Source organism: Citrus sinensis, chromosome 1 (genome assembly GCF_022201045.2).
Source record: "Citrus sinensis cultivar Valencia sweet orange chromosome 1, DVS_A1.0, whole genome shotgun sequence".
NCBI lineage: Eukaryota > Viridiplantae > Streptophyta > Magnoliopsida > Sapindales > Rutaceae > Citrus > Citrus sinensis.
In genome coordinates, this window is record NC_068556.1 from 21,737,852 (window position 1) to 21,755,775 (window position 17,924).

The 17,924-nt window shown below is 34.1% G+C and overlaps 1 protein-coding gene across 1 annotated transcript; it reads right to left on the reverse strand.

Annotated features, from left to right (window-relative positions):
- Positions 1-6,474: 6,474 nt before the first annotated feature.
- Positions 6,475-12,490, reverse strand: LOC102613320 (mitogen-activated protein kinase kinase kinase NPK1). The gene is made up of 17 exons (XM_015533594.3): positions 11,983-12,490; positions 11,847-11,888; positions 11,665-11,730; positions 11,457-11,567; positions 11,286-11,366; positions 11,135-11,212; positions 10,969-11,051; positions 10,233-10,314; positions 10,042-10,142; positions 9,817-9,856; positions 9,671-9,730; positions 9,541-9,587; positions 9,149-9,368; positions 8,831-9,064; positions 8,198-8,529; positions 8,029-8,096; positions 6,475-6,870 (listed from the first exon to the last, which is right to left on the reverse strand). The coding sequence occupies exons 1-17, from the start codon at positions 12,268-12,270 to the stop codon at positions 6,797-6,799; spliced, it is 2,007 nt and encodes a 668-aa protein (XP_015389080.1). The 5' UTR covers positions 12,271-12,490; the 3' UTR covers positions 6,475-6,796.
- Between the last annotated feature and the right edge of the window lie 5,434 nt (positions 12,491-17,924).

The following is a 17,924-nucleotide window of genomic DNA, read 5'->3' on the forward strand; positions in this document are numbered from 1 at the left end:
TCTCTCACTCTCAAACAAACTCTTTTGTAAATCTACAGAAATTATTTGTCCATATAAGCTCACGTGAAAAGAACAAGAATCCGGAAAATTCATATATCTTATAATGGAAGAAATTAAATTATATATGCCTCAACTCTAGAATGAATTATGCCGAAGGATTAAATAAACCCTTTCAAAAATGTAACTTTTTTTTTTTCTAAGACATACACTAATAATAGTTCATCTAATTATTGATCGAGTGATAAACGTCGTTTTTTAAGATAAAAAGAGTAAGATTGAGAAAAAGAATTTATTTTCCGTATAAAAATTTATAACAACGTAAATCTCTAAATACATGTAAGGTAGAAAATCGCTGTCATAAAAAATGAAGATTTTTTCAGACTACACAAGGAGAAAGGGCAAGGACTGCCTTATCCTGTCCGTACGCAAAGTAATACGTGGTGCGTTCAACAATCATAAAACAGTAGATCTTCGGCACATGTATATATATATATATCTCCTGCCGTACAGTCTGACGCGATCAAATCTAATTGGCCCGTATCCATCCATTAATGTTCGTCCTTGACAAATTCAAAATTAAGCAAAAGAGAGAGAGAATGAAAGCGGTATCTATTCTATGGTTGTGTGTGCTGCGTGCGTTTATTGTGGGTCTGCAAGAAGGAAAAAATAAAAGAGCAAGTTGGCGTACGGAGTAAAATCGCAAGCACAACAAGTGGGTGCGGGGGGTAACTATCGGGTGGGGAGGGGGGACTGGGGAGGCCCGTGCACCGACCTGCTCAGCTTTGCAGCAGCTGGTATTTTTTTTATTAATTATTATTCTCTGCGCAAATCAAAACGTGCAATGTGGCATATTTTATATTTTGTGATTTTAAGAATATGGTCTTGTTTTTAACACGTCATCCCACCTCCCCGTCTCTGTTGGCCTTGTACAGTTGATAGGAGGTGGCAGGTGCTGTGTTTGTACATCCGTGTGTTTTGGGGTTTTTTTGAAGATATTTGTTGGTTTTTTTACCTTCTGTGGAAATAGCGTACAATCAAAGAGGACGGCTCGATCATCAGTGGACGGTATGTTTCTGGATAAGGCTAATTTCTTTCTTTTATTTATTTATTTATTTTATTTTATTTTTCACTTGCCTCCTTTCCACTTAACAAAACTTGTATGTGACCGATGAGTGGATAGTCATTTGGTGGTGGGCATTCTGTCCAAAACACTACTAAATTCAACTTACCCGAATTGTTTCGGTTTAGAAATCCGGTTGTGATTTTGGTATGTATTGAGAAGCTCGACGACCCGACCCGAATCATCCGATTCGTGAGTGAACATCCGAAACCCCAAAAAAAAAAAAAAATCTTAATCTAGCACACTGTTGAGATACAAATTTTTATGCCCAATTTGTACAAGAATTTTTTTTTCATTTTAAATATTACATAAATGCCATTTAAAACTTACGAAAATGTCGGTTGAATTCCTATTTTTAATTCTATTGTACATAAACCAAGATAGCTTAAACATGTTTCAAACATTTATATCAATAAAAGCAACACGACCCAAGGGGGGCCTGAATAATGCGATACATGCACTTTAAAGGTTTATATATATATACAGCTAATAATAAAATATTAACATGGTTTGGATAATAATTAATTATTAGATTTTTTACTGATCTCTAACAAGATTAGAAATATTTTCGTCGGGATAATTATACATGTCTGAAAAAGAGAAACGGTTAATATTTTCTTACCACAAAATCACGCAAGTCATTTGAAAACTAGACATTTTCAGTAATATATATTTTCCAATTAAGAATTCATTATATATTTATATATATATTTGAACATGTAAAGAAACCCATGAATGTATGCATGATTATGGCTTTGATTGCCTTTGATGGAAGATTGATTGTTAATCGATTGCCTTGATACAACGCTACTCTATCATTATATTGTGTAGTCCACAAAATATCATCTTTTGTGCCACGTCGAATGTGAAGCACGTGGTGAAATTTTAATATTAATATTAATTAATATATATATATATATATATATATATAAAGCCCGCGTGAACTGAAAGGGAAACAACCTCTCTATCCACAAAAAAAACTATTAAACTAATGAGAAGATGCAACGAAATTTGCATAAACCCCACCTCTAATATCTCAAAATTACTTTAATCACCCACCAGAGTTTAAGACACAGCTGATGACATGAGAGAGAGAGAGAGAGATGGTAATGAAAGCAATAGCATAAAGCTCAGCTCCATTAACGATCTTTATGATACCTACATTACAGCATTAAGTCATTTAAATCCATTTTATGCTTCTGTGCAATCCAGGATGTGACAAAATTTGATCTGATCCATTGGCAGGACGGAGGGCCAATAACGTCCCGCCACGTGTAAAACTTATTAGGTAATATGTCTACGATGTAATGTAATGTGGACCTTTGAGAAAGGATGCAATTCCATTGGCTTTGAGTTTGTGGGTTCTTTAAGAAGAGGCTAGCTGCATTATTGGCAGCCAAGGATTCGAAGCTGCCTTTTCTTTTTTTTTTAGGGTGTAGCCAAGGATTCGAAGCTGCCTTTCTTTTTTTTTAAGGGTGTTTTTGAGATTGAAGTATTATAATTTAAAAGTTATAGTTGTTATAAAATAAAAATTATAATTATAAAATAAAAATTAATAATATATAGTAAATGTAAATTTTAAATAATAATTTTAATAAGATTATTAAATATATAATAGATTTTTTATTATACAAATAAAAAATTATATCAATATAACTTTTAAATTATAATAGTTAATATTTATTAAATATTTTAATATTATAATTTTTAAAATACAACTGTACAACCTCAATTTCAAACGCAACCTTAATTTTTTGGTGTGTTTAGTAGAAGCAGAAGTTCCACTGTCTCTCTTGCCGTCACTTTATTTATTTTTATTTGTTTTTAGTGCTGTGTGGGTGCGGGTTTAAAGGCCAATCGTATTGCAACATCTAGCGGGACAATTTTCCAAAACTTTTGAAATTTGGTTTTATTTTGTTTGGCTAATAGCGAACGCTTATTAATTCAATGTTTTGATTAGTTGATTAGACTGGTTTTTTTAATCGAAAGGGCTTTCTATAAACTGGCAGCTTGTGAAGATGGTGCAGTTTTTAATCGGCAAAACAACAGATTCCAGTTCGGTGTCTTCATTCTCCATATTATTTCTGAAAAGATGCTCTTATTTTATTATATTTGATGTGATATTACAGATATAAATTAGTCATACCTTAATAATTAATAATTTCATACCCATCATGCTCATAATAAAATAGGTTTATTATAACAAGTCTTTTTTTTTTTTTTTTTCAAAATCATTCAGAATACATGTGGAGAAGGTGAGTTCAGCCTTAGCTACATCGATTTATTGAGGAATAAGAGACTGTGAAGATTGTCTTTTTTCTTTTTTTTTCTTCTTTCCGCCTTTTTTTCTTGGTCCTGTGTGTATTTGGACGGGGCGGGGGGGGCCCTGTTTAGACTTTGGCCCATGGCGTCAACAACAAAAGGATCCACAATAGTCGTAAAAAGCTAGCCATCATTGTTCTGAGTGACCCCACACCACCATAAATAGATAAATCCACCAAACATTGGGACACAAACCAGCAAATCAGCCTACAATGCGTCGATTTAACGTCGATTTTGACGATCTCGGTTTAGGATAGGTTCGAAATTTCGTGGGAACCATTTCAGACCCCTTTTTATTTAGCAAGTATTTGATTAAAGACATTTTTTCGTGCGTTTTGTCATGAGTTTTGATCTCTAAGTCTAAATTTATTATATAATTACGGCATAGTATAAGCCGACGTAGTTCTATATAAATAACAATACAATTTATTATATAATTACGACATAGTATAAGATTGAGACTTACATGTACGACATAGTATAAAAAAAGACTTATAGATATATTTTTCTACAGATTAAACGAGTTAAGATAATACATTGAAAAATTATTAATTCGAAGACTTTTTTTTAATAAATAAGAGATCGATGTACATCACAAAAGTGTGAAAATGGCACCACCATTTGAATAATGTTCAAAGTTTAGGAAAAGACGCTCATGGGCAAATACACACACACACAAACATATGAAATACGGATGTGGTACAAAAGAAATACAGCCTACATATACAATCAGCCTATGCTCTATATCAATAATTTGTGGCTGCAAAATCGTAAGTCACATCTGTGCTGAGGTGGGTGCAATGAGTTGATGCAATCCACAGAAAAGCCATTGAAGCTCCTTCGACTCCCTCAGCTTTGATTCTTTATTCTTTCATTAGTTAACGACTATCTACATCACCGCGCACTGGATTCGTATTGTCTCTTTCCTTGAATGCAAATATCCCATAAATTGCTTCATGATATGGGAAATGTCATGACAGTTTGACCAATAGAGCAATAGAGAAACTAGGTCGGGTTATATGCAAATATAGTGCTTACACAAAAGCTTGGGAGGTCCATGAAATTGGTTTTCAGGACCACCACAATCCACAATCTCTGTGCTTATCCTTTTGACTTGGATCTGATTTGATAATTTTTTGGTGCGGCTCTGAAAATTTTGAAAACTGTTGTGACAAATTAAGATCATTGTTAATAATAAGACACACATGATTGTATCGGTCGGAGTTTGAAAATGAGATTTTTTACTTGACTCATAAAATTAAGTTTATAGGTAAAATCTAAGGAGTGAGGACCCAGTAATAACATTAAGAAACACATATCAAGAACAAAAATAATAATAAAAAAAAATTATTGTGAGAGAGAGATCAGAGAACGTACAATTTCTCTTTTTAGGGATTTGAAAGTATGTTTCTAATTTACTAAAAGCCATTTTCTTTTTATGATCGAAGAAAACCCACTTCCTAATAAAGTATGCCTTAGAACCTAAGTAAGAAGAGTAGAGATGAGATGAGGATGAATTTGATTTTTTAAAAAATTGGCCCTCAAGAAAAGAGCAGAGCATAGATTATTTGCTTTTGTTATTTTCATGTCAAATCATAAGTTTTCGGTTCATCTTTTCCATGTTAGATTTCTCTTTGATATTTTTGATCATATACCTTTTCTGATCATCGTGCTTATAAATTATAATCTCCCAGAATCCAGGTCTTCCACGTCAGGTTCTCTTTTCATTTCACCACACCAAAAGAGAAGAAAAAAGCACGTCCATGTAGTCCCACGCACACACTTTTCATGCACTTTGGTCTCTTCTTATCTCATCAAAATCCAGCACCCTTTAACCAAAATCGTGCTTTAATTTCCGTCTCCGTGCAAAAATTCAAGAAATGATAAGTATATGAATTTGAAAAAAGTTCTAGACAAATTGTAATTGTTTGACCTCACCTACCCATTTGTTGAGGGAACAAGAATCATTTCTTAAGAGAATTTTGGGTATCTTTTAGATGTGAAATTAGAAACATTGGCCATTAGGGCAGGTTCCATCATTCGGAAACACGAGGACAAATTAAGGGCGGCTCGTAATTAAACAACATTGTGGGCGTCTCAATAGTTTCTTGTTCCTACTACCACTTGCAATAATCATGAGTCTTTCCTATACTCGAGCTTCTTTTGACACGAATTTATGACATCAATGATTCGATTTGTATGCGCATTTTGAAAACTCGTTTTTTCTGTTTTTTGAATAATAAAAAAGGAGATATAAACGTTGCAATTCCCGTTTAAAACTTAGCAACTCACAATATTTTACCACAGCCAGAAAAATATATGTGGCGGTGACAGGAACCTCGTGGTTTGGTCATTAAGAGCAATGTCCCCATTGATACAGTAACTACGAAACCGTGCAACCAGTCAAGAAAATTGATAGGCCCCTGCAGTTATTGGCTTGTTTTATTCTCATAATATTTATTTATTTATTTATTGTCTCTGCTGAATATACCATTCAGATTCTTCTAGCCAATAAAATTTTGCACAACTGTGAAATAAAAGCTCTTTCAAGCTTTTGCGGTTTGCCAACTCAAATGAAGAATTAGGTAATTGATTGTAGAGACAGAAGATAAATATAGAAGATTAGAAGAGATGAAAAGAGACAATGTTCACGTAAACTTCGATTTTCTCCCTATGACTAATAGAAAGGAACTTATCATAAAACATGTATAAAAGCTAAATGATTTAACAAATAGAATTTTTTTTTACCTCCCTAATAAGTGCTTCAACTTCAAGGGGGAGTGACACCTATTTCTTGCAAGGTTTAATCAACAATTTTTTGAGAAGAATGTTTAAACTACTTCAGAGTTATTGATATATGAAAAAAATTGATAATAATCTTTTTCCCCTGCCATGTTATCGGTTGTCAATGAAGAACCAGTAGGCCACTTCCTAACTATAATTTAATATTATATATAACTATGAATATAATAGTGAACAAATAAAAGCAGTAACAGCCACACGCTTTATGCTTCGCATGGTGGAAATCGGGCTATTAAAACACAAATTCAGAGATTACTTATATCTCTCTGTTTCGAAATCCTCAGTAACATACAATAACTTGAAGAAAATGGAAATGCATGCAAAATGCTGCCTATATGAATTTTCTCAACTAAATCACATGAACATAATGCAGCACAGGAGTTTGTGCTGCTGTTCATGCAGGATATGGTGGGGTAACCGCTATATATTATTGGATATCATCTCTTACAAAAATATGATTACATACATAAACACTCCCGTTGGACAAGAGGCATAATACAGGTACAGGTGATGTGCATACATTTACTTGCCTGCGAATGCAAATCGTAGCTGCTATCTTGGTCGAACTAGAATCTGATACTTCGGGGATGATGCTTTTCCCCCCACACCAGCCTGTCGCCTCATCTCTGCAATAGGCACTTTCCATGTCAGACCACAAATGAAGTTTAATACATTGAATGTCATGAATTTCATCTGAAAGCAATTAGAAAAAAATAACAGTAATCAAGCAAAAATAAAATAGCAGGGATCTCATCCTGTCAATTTGGTCTTAGATATATGTCTCAGATCATTTTGACTAGCTCCAACAGATTTGTAAATTTACTTGTAAAGACTGTTCTTCAAACATGATATTTTCTCTTTCCAATTGAGACCGAGCTTTTAATGAAGGACCTCCAAACTTCCAGGCAATGAGAATAACAATTTTCCAATTTTTCTTAATCTTACAGAAAATTAGCAAAACTGGATCGGAGCTTAAACCCTTTAAGGGCTATGATATGTGCACTTAGGAGGATGCAGAAGAATATTATATGGTTTCCATCTAGATGCTCACTTGAGCAGGTTTTAGTATGATTTTCTAAATTCTTGCACCAAATCGTAAGATTTACATAAATTCATCCTATGAGAAAATATTTCTCCTGCATAAGCTGGTGATCCAGTGCTTGTCAGGCTGAAGATCACATGTAAATTCTATGCCATGTTTACATAAAATCTGTTGACAACCCAAGACAAGCCAAGTTTATTTAGTTGGGCTGGCTGTCATATGAAACTAAGTGCAAACTAGCAAAACCTCCGAGGTGCTCATGAACACTTTGAATTGCTTACAGGCCAAACCTACGCTCACACTTTCAAGGCCAAACACTTACTTTGAGTCATCTTCTACATGCTAAACTACAAATATCCAACCCCTTGAATCTCCAAAAATAAACCCGGTGATGTAAACAGAAATTTCATGATTCCACTTGCTCATTAAACAGCCTCTAAAATAAGAACCCATGAGATTTTACCTGCTCGGATAGGAAATCTCCGTGCCTTATGTATTCTGACAGGAAATCCCCTTTACATTACCCAAGGTGCAATTTAAGGAGTTGAGAAAGGATCGGAACCTCTTTAAACAGAGTACTCTTAAGCAAACTAGTTTTGAATGGATATACATATTTACCACCTATATTCTAAAAGATCCGAAGTTTACTGTGACAGTGGTCTATAAGATCCTAAGTCCAACAAAAGGATTAAAAAGAGGATAATGCAAATTTGAGATCATGTGCTGACAAATCAGAACTTACCTCTCTTTCTTTCAATCTCTTCATCAAGTTCTTCTTCCCATTTCCTTAGTCTCTCAGAGATGCTCATCCTACAAGAACAATAAAATCTTTCTCAAGTGAGAGGAAGGGCCCCACAAAAATATTATTCAGAAATACACTAAAACAAGCATGAAAAGATCAACAGGCAGACCTAGGACTAATGGTTTCCTTCTGAGCACTGAGAAGAAGCTCTTTCCATTCATTAAGCTGAGGTGGCTGAATTTCCTGCAAAGCTTGATCCTGAATGCTGTTAACATTTGATACACGATCCTTTTGATGCCCAGGGCTAGCACTGTTGGCAGCACCAAGAACAGCTGCAGATAGTCTTCTGCTTGGTAGCCGCTTGGGTGACCTGCTTTTAGGAGGTAAGTTCATAAGATTTTCACCATTTGTAATGCCAACACCTCTTGGATGACCCGTTGCATTCAATGTATTGTAGAACTCTTCGTATAAAGGTGTTTCCAGCTTCTTCAGATCTAGGGCCTATTACCCACAAGCATGGAGAGTTAGCCAACATGCAAAATCTTACTAGTCAAAATTTTTAAGAGCAAAGGTGAAACAACTAATTTTTCTTTACTATTTTATGCTATTATAGATTCTCTCACTGCCATAATAACTTTAAGAAGATAGGAAGAAGGCTATCAGTACATATCTCATGAACTAAAGTCTTTAGACCCTTTTGGATACGTTCTAATGGACTATTCTGCTTGGAGAAAAGATCACATGATGATCCCATTGGTTGATTTGTTAAAAAGAAGTAGCATCATAAGAACAGAAATAGTACCTTTTCATCCAAAAAGGCTTTAATTTTTGACTCTGTAACTTCTTCATCATCCTCTGCTGCTGATGAACCACAGGGAAAAGTGAATTCATTCTCTGCCTTAGATACTCCAATGCTGCCAGCAGCTTCATTGATTGCTTGACTAGAAGATATATTCATTCTGTTCCTCTGTACCTCTGGACTTTCATCAAACTTGCATGGCCAGTCATCAGTGGGTTCACACATAGGATTAAAACTCTGAATCAAGAAATAATTCAACCCGATGTTACTAAAGTTTAAATAAATAATGAACGACATGAGAGACTTCAAATAAATTATCACCTTATCTAAATCTGCAGATGCAAAGGAAGAGTTGAACTTTACTGATGCGCTAATCCCAAAATCATCTTTATCATCTATCAGGCACATATCATCATCACAATTTCCTGCTTTCCAGTAGGATCCAGCTGATAAATTTTCAGGATACACAGTTGAGCATCTCACACTACCCATCTCACAAACATCTTTCAAGCCAGTTGAACGTCTGACCAATGAGTTCATGCTGTAACATCAATTTAGTTTCCAGAAGCATGATTCAGATACAATCAGTAATCAGATGTGGGGTCCTTCTCATTTCGGTGGACCAAAAAGCCCAAGCAGCTGCTTGTGTGGGTCCCTTTTCCAACATCCAAAAATCATGAAAGCTCAAAAATTCATGAAAATAGAACACTTACGAGTTCCTAAGATTCATCCCCGGTGTAGCTATTTGATTTCCAGACTCCTGATGAGTGATGATAGAGGGGGGAAAAAACACTAAGATTGGTAGAAAAAGAAAGACATTTATGGTATTATAATTATACCCACCATGACTGAATTGCGGAAAACTGGATGAGGATCTTGATACTTCCCAGTGACAAATGGATGCTGCACACAAGTTTAGCAAAAAGATATTACAGTCTATGTGCGCTGTGGCAGGGTTTGCAAGCAAAATAAAGCAAAGTTTCAAGTACCTGCAGCAACTCTGATGCTGTGGACCTCAAGTATGGTTCCCTGCCAGCATATTTTGATGCATATAAGAGATATCAAAATGAGACAATTATATATGAATTTCAAGGCAAAGATAGAAACATGTTGGCTACTTGGCTCTATTAATAAGAAAGAATGATGCTCAAAAAAACTATGAAACAAAAACAATAAGAAAAAGTGACGCCAGAAGGGAGAACAAAAGAGCATACTTCTGTAAACATTTTAAGAGGAAATCCTTTGCCTCCATGGAAAGATGCTCAGGTATGGGTGGATGAGATTTAGTTGTCCCAATATGAAAGAGAGCTGCAACCTGAAAGAAACTTCAGATCTTTAGTCTGCAAACTAATGAAAGAAATTGGGTATATCCTAGTTAAACATTGGACATCAATCAAATGAGTACCTCCTGGAACTGTTGGCTCCATGGAGGCTTTCCTGTGGCCATCTCAATCACCGTACATCCAACGCTCCATATGTCAGCAGAGCTAAGGCATTTAATATTGAAACTAATGAGCTACCAAGATCAGAAAATTCAAAATGAAGGCATGTATGTGATACTATTTTACTTCATTGGAAAAAGGTACATAAACACTTCAGGAGAACATGGAAATGCAGTTCAAATTGAAACTAAAAACAAGAGATTTCCAGAAGATTTAGTCTGACTGATGCCAAAAAGAAAAGAAAACATTGAACATCATTTAGCTGGCATTAATACTTAGCTGAGTAGAATCCAGTTAAGCTAACAGAAACATATTACTGTAGTAACTAACACAACTCACTGGTCTATTCCAAGTAAAGAAAAAACAGATTTCTTTGAAATTTAAAGAAAAAAATAGCTCAGTATATTGGCAGGCAATTTACTTTGAAATGTAAAGAAAAGCTTAGTCAAGAAAACAAAAAACAAAAAAACGCATTTGTAACTGCCAAATCCAGCATATGTTAACTTCAGTACTCAGCTATATTTTAATTTTGTGTTTATCTGAAAGATAATATGGATGTTAATTGTCTTGACCAGAGACCTTGTTACTCCCACTACAGAACGAGGTTTACATTTCGACGAAAGAAAAGTTCTATTAGTGTCAAAACAATTACGAAAGAAAGTCAACATCTATAAGCATGAAATTGAAATTTTTCCTTACAAGCTATGTCCGGTCTGGAGAATAACTTCAGGAGCCATCCAATATGGAGTCCCTTTCATTGACTTGGCACCATTTATTGTAGCCTGTAGGAACATTAGACCATTGGTAATGACAACAAAATTTCTTTAATATTTTTATTCCCTGAGGGGAGAAAAATTATTCATACCAGCTCTACTACTTTTTTGGATGCACCGAAGTCTGCAAGTTTAATGCACCCCTTATTATCAACAAGTATGTTTGCCCCCTGAATTAAACATACCCACTATTAGATTCAGTTAGAGAGAAATAATATAGGCTTCTTCTAACAATAGAATTACCTTAATGTCCCTATGCATAATTCCATTCTTGTGAAGGTATTCCAGTCCCAATAATAACTGTTTTGTATACATTCTAATAACCTGTTAAGCAAATGATTTTGAGAAGCATCCTCAGCATTCAGAAACACACATAGTTCTAAAATTCAAATCTAACTATCAGTTACCACTTACAGACTCAGGGAAAGATCCGAATTTTCCTAATAGTGATGATATAGATCCACCCGGAACAAATTCCAATAATATATTCAACGAATCATCCTCTCTGGCAGTTCCCAAATATCTCTAAGAAATAACATTCAAGAAAAATAAACAAATAAGTAATCAGACGGGTAAGGAACAGCAAACATCTCTGAAAGAAATATTAAGATATTGTACTCACAACAATATTTGGATGTGTAAGATTCTTTAACAGCTTCACCTCTTCCTCAAGTTCCCGAATATGTGCCTAATTTAAAAAATTAAAAGAGAGCACAATTCAGTTAAATATTTAGAGAAGTAAAATCAAATCAAATTTAATTAATTCACGAAAGAACTAATTTTTTTCAAAAGCAAAACAAACACCTGTGTTTTCTCTTTTGAAGCACTGTTCGCTGCTATTAAGACCTATAACAATAAAAAAAGAAAAAGAATTAGTAAAAATCGAAACTTAAGTCCAAAAGCAATCCAACACCAAATCCCAGTTTAAAAGTTCAATGACCTGTTTAACGGCGAGGAGCTCTCCGGAGTCGAGATTCATCCCCATATAAACGCGACCAAATGCCCCGCATCCGACCAACTCGCCTTTCCTCCACCGAATCGGCGGCGCATCGGTTTTCTCAATCGGCGGCAAAGCCGGTACCGCCGGTTTAGAAAATAAACCAATTCTCGATTTTCGAATGCTGGAGCCGATCTTCTCCACCAAGCCGCTGATTCCTCCTCCTCCGTCGTCTCCCGACGTCGACCGGAAAACCAAAGATCGCCGAACCGATCCGAGGATATCTTGCATGATAAAAGGCTCGCGTATCGGATTTTGACGATTCCGTTTACTTTTTGAACGGCGATTTTGTGCAGACAGTGGAAGTTAGGGTTTTGCGAGGTGCATCTTTTAGCAAAGTGAAGTTATGGGAGAGTGATAGAGAGAGAAAATTTTGAAGGAGGGAAAAAGGAGAGGATCTAATTTTCAAAAATAAAGAAATGTATGATAAAATGATAGGTGGTGTTGTTGACCGTTGAGGCTTTGATGGTATTTATGTCATTATATCCTCCGTTTGAATAATCTTTCTCATACGTGGCTCTCATGCTGTTTTTTCAATGTGGCTTCAGAGGTGGACTCGAGTTTTAAATTGGACCCAAAGTAAGTTTGCACTATTTTTTTTCTTGTCTTTTAAGTTTAACTTCTATAATTATGAATATAATCTTTTATACTTGTAATAAATTATAAGAACAACGTCAAGGAGATAATTTCGATTAAAAGCATTTTTAAGAATAGTTTTCAAGATATAGTTTTAAAACTCATTTTATTTTAGCTAATTCACAAATTTAGATAAATGACACTTGTACTTTAAAATTTGGTTTAATCTACCATTAAATTCCTACATTTATATATATATATACTTTATTTCATATCTTTCTAGGTAATAGAGTTTTATGAAAGAAGCAATAGAAGAATTGCATGCGCAATGTTAATTGTGATAACCCACATTACGATAAATTTGTATCTCTTACTAAATATTGGATGCTATTTACATATTATAGAGATATGTTTGTTATTAAATATTAGAGTCTATTTATATATCATAGAGCTCACTATATATATACACACACGCACATATATTTAACGCTTGCATGTTAGTAAAGCTTGAACCTAATACCTAAGTTCTAAAAAGACCACTTGTTAACAATAAAACTAAACTTTAACCACTATATCACCTCACCTTTTAAAAGTGAATTATATATTATTTATATGTAGGGGGTTATAATTTCTCCCATGATTTTAGGGAGTCAGAATCTCTATCAAAATTCAAGATTACATAAACTTGGTGCAAAAATTTAAACTTTTTTCAATAGGTTTGATCCAAACAAATCTTGACGACTATGAATTTGAATATTTTGTCATCATATTTAATGGACAGTAACTTCAAATCTTTATTATTATTCCACAATAAATTTATGTTACATCTATTAAACTGTTCATGTGATTATGTCTCAAATCCCTTTATTGTAGTGTAGAAAATTTTAGAACATTTTACTAAAAAAAAGAAAAAGTAGAACAAAACAAGAGGCAACCCCGTGGATTTTGGACTATCCACCTGCTTAGCAACATAACCACATAACTGTTGGTCCATGCCATTTGAGAAATATGATATTGAATCTTGTTGTTGTGAAGGTTGATGGGTTAGAACCTCTTCTTTATCTTCAGTTAATGGAGAATCACTATCTGTCTCCTAAACACCGGCTGTATCATTTTTAACCTTTTCAAACTTCACCTACTGTAAAAGTACCATTGGTTCTGTCATTATTTTGTGAATCTTTTTGTTTCAGCATGGTTGATTCATTAAAAGTCACATCTTTACTGAAAATAATATTTTTTGTAATAGGACACCAGAGACGGTATCCTTTTACTCCACTAGTTATACTCATGAACAATACTTTCTTTGCTCTTATGTCTAACTTAAATTCTTTTACACGATACTAAGTAATGGAATAAAAAACATGAAAGAATCATAATCAGTAGCAGGATTAGCATTCCACATTTCCATGGGTGTTTTGCCTTCAATTGCAACTAATGGCAAACGGTTGATCAAATGACATGCATATACAACTTCCTCAGCCCAAAATTCTTTGCCCAATCCAACATTGGATAACATACATTGAACTTTCCCTAATATAGTCTGATTCATGCGTTTTGCCACCCCATTCTGCCGTGGTGTATCTCGAACAGTGAAATATCGCACAATGCCCTCATCTCAACATATTTGAAGAAATGAATCATTCTTGTACTCACCACCAATATCTAAGTGAAGTCTTTTGACTTATCGACTAGTCTGAGTCTTGATCATTTTCTTCCATTTGAGAAATATATCCAAAACTTTATTCTTGTTCTTCATCAAATACACCCACATTATTCTTGAATAATCATCAATAAAAGTAACAAAATAGTACATACCTCCCAAAAAAGTTATTTTTGTAGGTCCCCTCATATCACTGTGAGCATAATCGAGAATCATTTTTGTATCGTGAATTGTTAAATCTAACTTTACCCTTGTCTGCTTGCCCAAAACACAATGTTCACAAAATTTCAATTTGTAAGAATTTGGACCTTTCAATAAGCATTATTTCACTAAAGTCTGCAATGCTTTTTCACCAGCATGTCCTAAATGCATATGCCACAATTTGGTTGCTTCTGAATCTGTAACTTTTCCAAAAACGATTGATGCTGATCTAAAAACCGTACTCCCTTGGAAATAGTACAATTTATTTCTTCGTGCCTTTTATCATTGTCAGTGTGCTAGCTACTATCTTCAATAATCCATCTTTTAGAGTGATTATGAGCCCTTTAGATTCTATGACTCTTAACGAGATGAATTTTTTTTAAAATTTGGTACGTAGTGAACATCTGTCAAGACTTGGATTGAGCCGTCATGATTCTTTAATTGGATTAAACATATTCCCATGGTTTTAAATGCATTGTCATTGTCCATAAAAACACCTCCACTGTTTAGCTCATTGAACCTAGAAAACCAGTCTCTGCTAGGACACATACGATAAGTACAACCCGAATCCAAAATCTACTCATCTGAGTGACATGTCAACGTCATGCCAACCAATCTAAAGTCTGACTCCTCATCATGCTCTGCTACACATGCATAAGAAGTAGGCTTGTCCTTTTGTAACTTAGGACAATTCTTTTTCCAATGCTCTTTCTCGTAACAAAAAGCACACTCATTTTTGGCAGGCTTCCCTTTAGACTTGCTCCTTTTTTTAGGTTGCGGCTTTGTGAATGACCTCTCGCTGTCAATGCTTCTGCAACTATATCTCTGTGATCTTTTTTGTCTTTCTTTATGGTCTCAGAATTGTACAATGCACTGCATATAGTATCGAATGTGACATTGTCTTTCCCATGAAATAAAGTGGTAGTGAGATGATCATATTCATTAGGAAGGGAATCCAACAACAACAATACCTTATCTTCATCTTTAAATTTCTCATCGAGATTTAGCAAATCCGCCAATATCTTGTTGAATGAGTTCATATGATCATTCATCGACATGGCAGGTGCATACATGAATCGATAGAGTTTTTCTTCATATAGAGTTTGTTTTCAAGGCTTTTCTTCATGTATGTTTCTTCTAGTGTCTCCCACAATTTCTTTGCCGATGTCTCCCTCACGACAGAGTACTTCTGATTTTAGCCAGACATAAGCAAATAGTACCACATGTCTGTCTATTGATCTTTGTTCACTCATTGTCATCCATCTTATCATGTTTTTCTTCAACGGCGATGTCCAACTCTTGTTGACATAAGACACCCAACATCTCACATTGCCACATGATTGACACTAAAAAGTGTACATTTAATAAGGATAAAATTATTAGTTTTTCACTTATTGGGTCGATTAATGCGCTCATTATTTCTAAATTATTTTAATACTCTCCAAATATATTTTTATGTTAAATTAATTCGCAATATGTTAATTTTCATCTTGTGAATATTTTCAAGAATAAAGATGGAATTGAAATTGAAAGTAGGAACAAAGAAGGACAGCTGAAGCAATTTGGAATTCATCAATCGAGGGGATGTTATTAAAAAAAATATATATATATATATATATAAAGAGATTGTCAATCATGTTGGTGATGGTCAGGAGGCCATCATGCCTCCTGATCATAACACATTTCAATTAATTAATTAATATATATATAATATAAAATCAAATAATAATAATAAATAAAAGAAACGATGCACTCCTTGCCTATAAAAGGCAAGGAGATGCAAAGAGCCAAGATGGGCAGAGCAAGCTGAGAGAGAGAATAGAGTGCAGCTGAGGAATTATGTTTTTTTGTTCTTTTTCTCCTTTTGTTGTGTAATCAACTTCCTTGTAATATATTTCAAAAGTTTGTCCAATAAAAAGAGTATTTTGTTTTCTTTCAATATTAGTGGCTAACTTTACTAAATTGAGATGAATGGTGAAACTCAAAATTTCAAATCATAAAATTAATTTCTTTCTCCAGTGAGTTTTAAGTTTATTTTATTATTTTCTGATTATTTTTATGTCATGTTAACTTATAAATTTCTTTGGATTTATATGGTATTTTGACATAATGTCGACACATTAATATAGTGTGGCATATTAGGTACTTGATTTCATGCTTATTCATATATATAGTTAGTCAAGAATTAAATGATATAATAATTAACTGGTAAAAGTGAGGCAAAATATAAAAAATGATAGAGTATTAAAATTATAATTTGAATACTGAGAGTGGATCCCGTAATCTAAGCATATTTTTAAATCGATTTCAAATAATGTCTTTTCCCCACAATTAATTTTCTTTGTTTTAAATTGACTACTAGATTTTAAAATTTCTTGTGTTTCGACCGCGGACTTACTGGATTATATTATAATTAGATACTTTTATACTTGGGAGTAATAACACTTTTGAATCGTGTCACCACATACCAAAATTATTGGTACCATCGAATTTCTCCACTTCAAATTTTGCATTAGTCAGAGTAGTCCTCACTGATGAAGACGTTGTCGCCGCCTCTACCATCCTTTTTAACTCAAATAATCAATGCCTTCAACAACTATTTATACTTAAAAAATAGCCTCTGTAATGTTAATTTCGCTTGAATAAATGCACTATGAAAGTTCCAAGGACAATAGAGAAGTCACAATGATCCCACTTAAAACTCAAACTACTTAGGTTCTTATCGTCCTATTAACAAAATTTTTTTAGACATAAAAATACACACTAATTATAATAGGCTATCTCCCAGGTACAAATGGTCGTGTTCATTGTATGTGTGAACAGTGCCGAATACCCTAAGTATGAACCTCCTACTTTGATACCAATTGTTGTGAAAGCGCGGGTTAAGCAATCACCAATATTATAGTGATTGCGACTTCTGAAGAAATATAAATATAACAAATAAATACAAAGAAAATAGAACACAATAATTTACATGGTTCAGCATAAAGTCTAAATAAAGACTTGAAGATATTTTACTAATAAATGAGAATTTACGAAAGTGAGAAACTCAAAACCCACAACCCCAATACACCCAATTGAATCTTCACTAGAACACTCAAGTGGAAGCTCTCTCAAACCTCTCAAATTGCTTCACTTGCAATTGCTCTCAACTCTCACATTTATAGGCATTGCTCACCTACCATTGCATTCAATTTGGCCAATTTGTCAAATTGGCAAATTGAATTTTCAACAGAATCCCTTATTTATAATGTTTGATTATTTCCCTTTATATATTTAATTGCATATTTTGTATAAATGCCTATCACGTCTTCACGGACTTTGGGGACTGCAACACAATGTTTGATTGCCAGGTTGCACATATAATAGCGATGTTTACAGAAGAAGCTGTGCAATGGAATCAACCATCATGTAGCAGCAATGTTTTCATTATTAACATATTCTTCAG